Below are 8383 nucleotides of genomic sequence, written 5' to 3'. Positions count from 1 at the left end.
CTCACATGTCTTCAACTGGCACCTTCATTAAATAGTACCCGCAAAACACCAGTCTCAACGTCAACAGTTCTAGGCAGTTTCAAAGAAAAAGCCCTATCTCAGACTGGCCCAGAAAAAGATTAAGATCGACAAAAGAACACAGACACTGGACCAAGGAACTCTGCCTACAAGGCCAGTATCCTGGAGTTGCCTCTTCACTGTTGACGTTGAGACTGGGGTTTTGCGGGTACTATTTAATGAAGCTGCCAGTTGAAGACATGTGTGGCGTCTGTTTCTCAAACTAGCCACTCTAATGTACTTGTCCTCTTGCTCAGTTGAGCACCGGGGCCTCCCACTCCTCTTTCTATTCTGGTTAGAGCCAGTTTGCACTGTTCACGAGATCCATAGTTTCTTGGCAATTTCTCGCATGGAATAGCCTTCATTTCTCAGAACAAGAATAGACTGACAAGTTTCAGAAGAAAGTTCTTTGTTTCTGGCCATTTTGAGCCTGTAATCGAACCCACAAATGCTGATGCTCCAGATACTCAATTAGTCTAAAGGCCAGTTTAATTGCTTCTTTAAAATCAGCACAACAGTTTTCAGCTGTGCTAACATAATTGCAAAAGGGTTTTCTAATGATCAGTGGCGGTTCTAGACCATTTCAACTGGGGGGGGCAAGCTGGGGCCAGTTGTACTGTTAGAGGGGCCAGTTACATTAGACGTTATTGTTGTCATATCGTTTTCTTCACTGCATTGCAGGCATTAGCAGGCAAAAGACCATGTTCATAATCATCATCGTTGCCACTGTCTAATAATGGATGTAAAAAAAGAACGATAGCAAAAATTTGTTATGTAAAAATTATTTCATACTTCACATTTAGGGGGTCCAAAATTGTTGTCACAGGGGCACTGCCCCCCCCCCCAGAACCGCTAGTGCTAATGATCAATTAGCGTTTTAAAATGCTAAACTTGGATTAGCTAACACAACGTGCCATTGGAACACAGGAGTGATGGTTGCTGATAATGGGCTAGCTACACTTATGTACATATTCCATAAAAAATCTGCTGTTTTCAGCTACAATAGTCATTTACAACATTAACAATTTGACTTTGGGGGGGGGGCTTTTCTTTCAAAAACAAGGACATTTCTAAGTGACCCCAAACTTTTGAACGATGTATGTTGCAATATATCATAACACAACGGGAAATAAAATGACACTGAAGATAAAAATGAATACTCACTCTACTCTCCCTGGCACCTTCTCCAAAGTAACCACTGTGACAGACAAGTTTTAGTCCAGGCAGTCTTGACACCTTAAGACAATCATAATCCTGAATTCTGGTGTCAGATGACACACTGGCATAGTTCCCTCTCTTGTTCACTGAAGCAAAACAGTTGTGGAGGCTTGTGTATGTCATACTTCAGACAAACACCAGTCATGAAGACCACGTCTAAAGTCAAACTAACTACGTGTTAAATAAGCTTACCACTGCTGCATTGCCTGTGTAGTGGGAATTAACCTGACAATGCAAACATAAAGGGAAGAACTGAACGACAAATTGTTTATTTACAGTAAAAAATGTTGCTTTACATTTTATATAGGTGATTTTGATTTGCGTAAGTCACTTGGAGCAAATATTTGTTGCAAATTAAAGCCAAAACCTCAATAACTCCCCCCATTCGCTGAAAATGCACTCCTAGGGTAAAATAAGGGATGACAAACAGAAACTCAACAAAAAGGACAGGAAAGGTTGCTAAAGATTTATGATATGTAAACAAATAACAAAAAAGACAAAACATCACACACATCTACCAGAATTCTACTTATCTGGTTAACTTCTAAAACACTGTCAATGTTGCCTTTCTCTGACCTACCTCCTCATATTTACCAAAATCCAAACAAGACATTGGTTTGATCTGGCTGCTATAGACATCAGACTGATAGGAACAGATACTATACTTTATCTTAACCAAGAGGCCAGTTTAAAGGAGGGTGTGGAGCAACATTGAAGCAGAGTCAACTCCCAACCTTGTGAAAAGACATACACCTGTCCTTCATATTCTCTCAAATAAAAGTGAAGGACACAAGGTATACTTGAACATAAAAAAGAAAACAAATCCTCACCCTCTCCAACACAAATAAAAAAGTAAGGCATACAAATATTAAAATGAACACCAAACGTTGGATGACTCAATGAGATGATGAATGATGCTGGCAAGAGTTAGTAGTATGAGGTGAAGGGTCAGAGATAAGGGGAAAGGTTGACAGCGAGATGTTGACATCCATATTTTTGTAAAAATTGAGAGACATTTTGAGGGATGGATATATAAAGATAATGAGCGGACCGCCACCTTAAGGTGTTATTAACATGGAATGCACATACTTTTCACCTGGTCAGAGTGACATCAAAATAGGTATCAATACTTCAACGACAAAATGAAGTGTCACTTCTGACTGCATAGTTCAAGTATCTAAAAATAGTAATATTGTCTTTGTGTCTACAAAGGATGTGCTGGTCAATCATTGACTTGATAGTTTGAATCTATACATCTAGTATGCAAAATGTGTAGGTAACGTACAGCATCATGTGTCAAGCAGCCTGTCAGTTGACAGAGCTCCCCCACCTCTCATTTCTGTTGCCACAATCATTCTGTCCAGGGAATGTAAGGAGCCTGAGTGTGTGAGAGAGTGTGTGTATGTGGTCCATTTCACAGCTAAAACTGCACCCATCCTTTAGCAGTGTCTTGACTGGAGCTGTGGAGAGGGGGAGATGCAGTGGATGATGAGGATAATGACAAATGTGAGAATGTCAATAACAACATGGATGGATGACAATAAAATGCTAATATAGACACCGCCATAATCACCAAACTGTTTAAAAGCTTCACTCAAGGTGATGAGAGACTTGAACCCATCAGGGATTTGAGCTAGTAACCCTGTGATCCCTAGTCAGTTTCCCTTGCCACAACACCATTCCGAAGGCCTGCCAACTTCTTTGTTCTAAACCATTAGCTCTTCTAAGACTGACCTGGCGCCAGCCGCTGTGAAGTCTCCCCACAGGTCTGCAGTAGGCTGGGCGGCAGGGACCCGGCCTCCGAAATCTAAAAGAGAAGCTGGTGGGGTAAAAACAAAGAGATGTGTCGTGGATGAATCAGAATTAGTTGGGTAACATAGATAATTAAGATGTTTTATTAGTATAATATGCTTATGTGAGATACTTGTCATTAGAAAGTGTCCTTTGGACTCTGGTATGTTTTAGTTGCATGTTTCCCTTAGCTGGGGCTCAGTCACTTGGGGCCCAGAGAGGGGCGAGGTCAGACTTGTCTTTTATATGTGAATGTGTCTTTATCTATTCTTGAACCATGTGAAGGGATGGCGTGATTAATGGGGAACCAATGACTTGTCTCCACAATGTCTGTGAGCAAGTCACTCCCTCCTTTTCTTTATTGTGGGGAGGTTTATGGTAGTGTCTGGGAATTGTGTGTCCTCTCTTAGATCTCACACTTATCCTGTGATAGTATATGGCCTAGAGGCTCACTCCCCCCAGTGAGCCTGTCCAGGAGTGGGGTCAAGAGGGGGTTTGCTTGAGATGGGAGTATCTAGAGTTGACAATTGATATATGCCATTGGATGAAATTGTGTTTTTGTTCTATGAAGTACCAGGGAGGGACGGTTCTAAGGGGACCAGATACTGGGCTATACAATGAACCCTGTTGACATAGCAATTACTGCCTGCTGTGTTTTATGGATATCTGTCATACAAAACTTAACCTTTGTGACCCATTCTATGTATCTGTGGTTTGTCAATGTACGTTGAAGGGGGTGTATCTTTGCTATAAAATATCTCTGTAGCCATTGTGTAATCACCTTATTCCATGGTTCATTCGAGAGAGTGCATTATTGAGGGTCAAAGAGGCTTTTGCAAAAGTATCTTAATTATTAAAGATGTAGTTAACTCAGACTGGTGTGTTTAACTCTCCTCATTTGGTAATGCAGAAATTAGCCCCCACAGATGATTTAGAATGCAGGGAGGTTATCCATGTTAAGCTGTGAAAGGGCAGTGATAATGGGACATTTTGATCATTGAGCTCTATAGCCTAAAGAGGTTACCTGTGTTGGAGTGTGTAGGTGGAGGTGATTGCTGGCCTCCAGGAGGTGATACAAGGACTGCACCCTTAGCCATTGGTGGAGGAAGGAGAAGGCCACTACCCATGGGCCGAGACTTGGTACCTGGATCCTTCTTCTTTATGTTCTAAGACAAAGAAAAATTATTACATTTTAAATGTCTTCCTCACTTTTTCTTCACATCCCATTTTGTTTCTCCTCTCCTTTCAACATGTTTCCCATCTATTTCTGTAACCTCAAATGCTCACCCCAATGCTGATCTTGATCGTCTGGCCCTCTTTAAAGCCTAGGTCCAGTTTGGGTGCTGTGCTCTGAGACGCTTCCTCTTTCGCCAGCTCACCTTCCTGTTTTACCCACCTGTAGAAAAGGACACAGAGATAGGTTTGATTTTATTTCATGCTCCAATGTGAAGATCTATATTGAAAATGGACATTGATACCAGACCAAAGAGAGGACAGGTATAAGAGGTTGACTCACTTGAAGTGGTCTTGAAGAGCCACATTGAAGTCAAAGGAGTCGCCACGATCAGCAAACCCCAGGCCGATAAATGCATGTCGTCCTATATAAAACAGAAGTGCATGAGAAGACAGATGTACAAGCATACTGTATTTAAATGACTAATCTGCAATTAACCTTCCATACCAGACTGTACTGTTTTCCGCAAAAAATATTTTCAGCATAGCATATCAGTTTGCATGGTGGTGTATTTCTGCTGCTGTCTTTCTGATGTGAAGGCACCTTACCACTGCCGTCCTCTATCCGCACCACAAAATATCTGCTGGAATCTGTGACTGCCTCCACCACACATCCAGGATACTGCTCCACTGGGGCTTGGGCAAACAACTCTCCTAAGAAATACAGAATTCAGTTTGCCTCAAAGTTGGATATGATGGTATGGATCAGAAGCAGACAAGGTGACAGCCAGTACAGACATGAGCGCAACAGCAGTACTGGCAGATGTAGCCATGACCGTCGGACATCTAGTAGTTAACCTACCTGAGTTTTTGTCCTCTAGCTTGATATAGGCAAGCTTTCCTATGGATATGATTTTCATCCTGCCGGTCCATGCTGGCTCATCCAGCTTCCAGTCAGCTGCTCTGAAAAACAAAGAGAAGCACCATACCTGCATGTCATGACTTCACTATGTTACAGGGCTATTGGGCCTACTACACAAAAACACATATTCAAACTGTGTAATTCAATAATTAGTGCAATCTCAAACTATGAAACAGAATTAGTCTTAGGCTAAATAAATAACATCACACTCTCACCCAGCAAATCAGGAGTATTTGTATATTTTTTGCTTGCCCGAAGAAGCATTCTTTTTTTTATTGGATATATAAGAGCATACAATTTACAATTATTGACATAAGTACAGATATATCCTTATTTCTCTTATTAGAAATAAGCCCATCAGACTACTAGAATGATTTTCATTTTGGTTGTGTACTTATATATATATATATATATAAAATTGTATTTTTTTTAACCTTTATTTAACTAGGCAAGTCAATTAAGAACAAATTCTTATTTACAATGACGGCCTACCCCGGACGACGCTGGGCCAATTGTGCACCGCCCCATGGGACTCCCAATCACGGCCGGATGTGATGAAGCCTGGATCTAGCTATAAAATAGTATTAGCTACATATCATTACATAAGAACCAGGATCGATTTTCATTAGATACACTTTTCCACTTTCCTCTGTAATGTTAACTAGCTATAGTACATAACCAAATACTTTTATAAATAAACGAAGATTGACACGACGGGCTGTGGTCTAACGGGAACAAATGAGTCATAGTGGGCAGAGCTAAGCACGCGCTAGCGAGGTCCTATCGGCGCGTTCTAGCAGGACATTTGCATATTTCCGTTAGGGAACGACTACAATGTGAAGTGCGCAATAACTTAGGGAAAGTCTACAAAACTTAGCCCACTCTGTTCGTAACTGGTTCTAGTTTTGGGAACAGAAAACTATATTGAAATCAAATGTTTAATCGATGAGAAAATGTACCGAATGTCGGCCAAAATCCATATATTTTCATCTTCTCCCATTGCCAGGCACTGGGCTTCCTCTCACTACCATATAGTGAGTGGAAACGCCAAGCGGATGCTTCACATTTATACATCCGGTGAAATATCTCTCTCATTGTTCTGTGACATGACTGTACCATGACTGACTGACTGAACGTTTGAGCCACCGTAGAATGTCCCGTGCCTCCTGCTAACGTTTCCTGTCAAATATTTGACACAGCAGATGTGTTTAGCATTGCACACCGCTTGAAAATAATGCTGACATGCCTATTTTAACTGTTATATCTTACCTAGCTAGCTCACCTGGCTAGCATTAGAAACTAGCTAGCAGCTAGAGAGCATAACAGTGCCACGTTATAACACATATTGAAAGGTAACTAGCTAAATTAATTGAAACGTTATCCCCAAAGTAATCATCTTCTCGCCATGTTATGCATTTAATAACTGAATCATGTCAAGCTAGCGTTAGCTAGCAACAACCTTGATGGATCCTCTCCACTTCTTCAGGTTGACATTTGAGTAGTTAGTTTATTATCAAAGTGCGGACCGCAACAACAAAAAAACTCACCGATATCCACGGTTAGTGGCGCGGGGTGGGATCTTGTACACATGAACCTCTGGCTTTACACAGATCACTGACTCGTAACCGCTGTCGTCTGCCAGTGCCATTTTGGCAAGTTAAAAACTTCCAAACTTCTAACTGCCATGGGGGAGGGTGAACCAGTCTGCACTGTACAGCTCAAGAGCGACTCTTTTGGAGAGGATGATTACTACAGTAGCTTTCAAAGACCGACAATTTTTATGGTGCTTATGACACAAGCTACGTTTCCATCCAATAATTGGCGAAATATTTTCATGGCGAATACTCTAAAATCCGTATAAAAACAATATGCGAATTTTCACACCAGAGATGTGTTTCAATAAAAGTGGCTGCGTGATGACGTAATGCACATACAAATAGATTTTGCTGTTAAATTCCCATGTACCTAATAAAAAATACTAATTAAATGGGTTCTCATTGCATTTTCACCTCTACTGATGGTATTGGCACGTGTGCTCAAGCCAACAGCGCTATCTTGCGCACACTTGGCTAGAGCAGACGTATAGCCTACATGATGATATTATTATTATGGACAAAAGAGAGAGATTATTTTAATTGTCAAACGGCAGCCAAGCATCGATTATCATGTCACCAGAATAAGACCCTCGATATTTATTGGAAAGGCGCATCAAGCTCATCACCTTACACTTTCACCACCCTGGGATGTTCATTATAATTTATTTAATCTGTAGTTTAATATACTGAATGCTTTCCCAACGAGTCGTAGTGGGAGGACCACACAACATGTCATTGCGTGACTCCAAGTTTATTTCGATATGATGGTTATTGCCCCGAGATTTCTCGCATAATTAATTTTACCGACACAAAAAGATCCCACATTGTCTAACATATTTTGTTTTGTCATATGGAACGTTTGCCGAAAAAAGTTGTTTCCATCAGGCCTGTCATGCCATGTTTTTCCCACCCTTGTGTTAAGTTGGCTGGATGTGTTTTGGGTGGTAGACATTTCTAGATATACATGGGAAACTGTTGAGCGTGAAAAACCCAGCAGCGTTGCAGTTCTTGAGACACTCAAACCCGTGCGCCTGGCACCTACTACCATACCCCGTTCAAAGGCACTTTTGTCTTGCCCATTCACCCTCTGAATGGCACACATACACAATCCATGTCTCAATATTCTTATGGCTTAAAAATCCTTTAACTTGTCTCCTCCCCTTCATTTACACCGATTGAAGTGGCATCAATATGGGATCATAGTTTTCACCTGGATTCACATGGTCGTTCTATGTCATGGAAAGAGCAGGTGTTCCTAACGTTTTATACACTCAGTGTATACTTCAAAAAAACAATGTTTAACTGGTACCGGGCTACCTTCAGACGAGGCTTGTGAGGCTTGTGGGCACCCTGGAGCAAAACAACCAACATGTACGTGTTCGTGAGAGTCTCACCTTTGCAGAGATATTATCAGTGTGTAGCCCAAACGGTTCAGACAGGAAGTTGGCAGATTGGCAGTATCAACTTCAGAGTCCCATGATGCTCGTGGGGGTCATAGAATAATCATGTTCATGAGAGTCTCATCTTTCCATAGAGTGGTAATAAAAAAGTGTTAAACAAATCAAAATTTATTTTAGATTCTTCAAAGTAGCCACCTTTTGCCTTGATGACAGCTTTGCACACTCTT

General features: G+C 41.2%; 1 protein-coding gene across 3 annotated transcripts; it reads right to left on the bottom strand.

Moving 5' to 3' along the window:
- Positions 1-2123: 2123 nt before the first annotated feature.
- LOC106583104 (adaptin ear-binding coat-associated protein 2) lies at positions 2124-6894 on the bottom strand. 3 transcript variants are annotated; one of them, XM_014166925.3, is made up of 8 exons: positions 6709-6894; positions 5102-5202; positions 4849-4953; positions 4583-4664; positions 4354-4462; positions 4091-4232; positions 3010-3094; positions 2124-2735 (listed from the first exon to the last, which is right to left on the bottom strand). In XM_014166925.3, the coding sequence occupies exons 1-8, from the start codon at positions 6807-6809 to the stop codon at positions 2696-2698; spliced, it is 765 nt and encodes a 254-aa protein (XP_014022400.1). In that variant the 5' UTR covers positions 6810-6894; the 3' UTR covers positions 2124-2695. The 3 variants fall into 3 exon arrangements, with proteins under 3 accessions (XP_014022400.1, XP_014022401.1, XP_014022402.1); XM_014166926.3 differs by lacking the exon at positions 6709-6894 and adding an exon at positions 6121-6223; XM_014166927.3 differs by lacking the exon at positions 6709-6894 and adding an exon at positions 5654-5883.
- Between the last annotated feature and the right edge of the window lie 1489 nt (positions 6895-8383).

Source organism: Salmo salar, chromosome 22 (assembly GCF_965601325.2).
Source record: "Salmo salar chromosome 22, fSalSal1, whole genome shotgun sequence".
NCBI lineage: Eukaryota > Metazoa > Chordata > Actinopteri > Salmoniformes > Salmonidae > Salmo > Salmo salar.
Note: the sequence above shows the minus strand (reverse complement) of the source record. Positions and strands in the feature narration are given on the sequence as shown.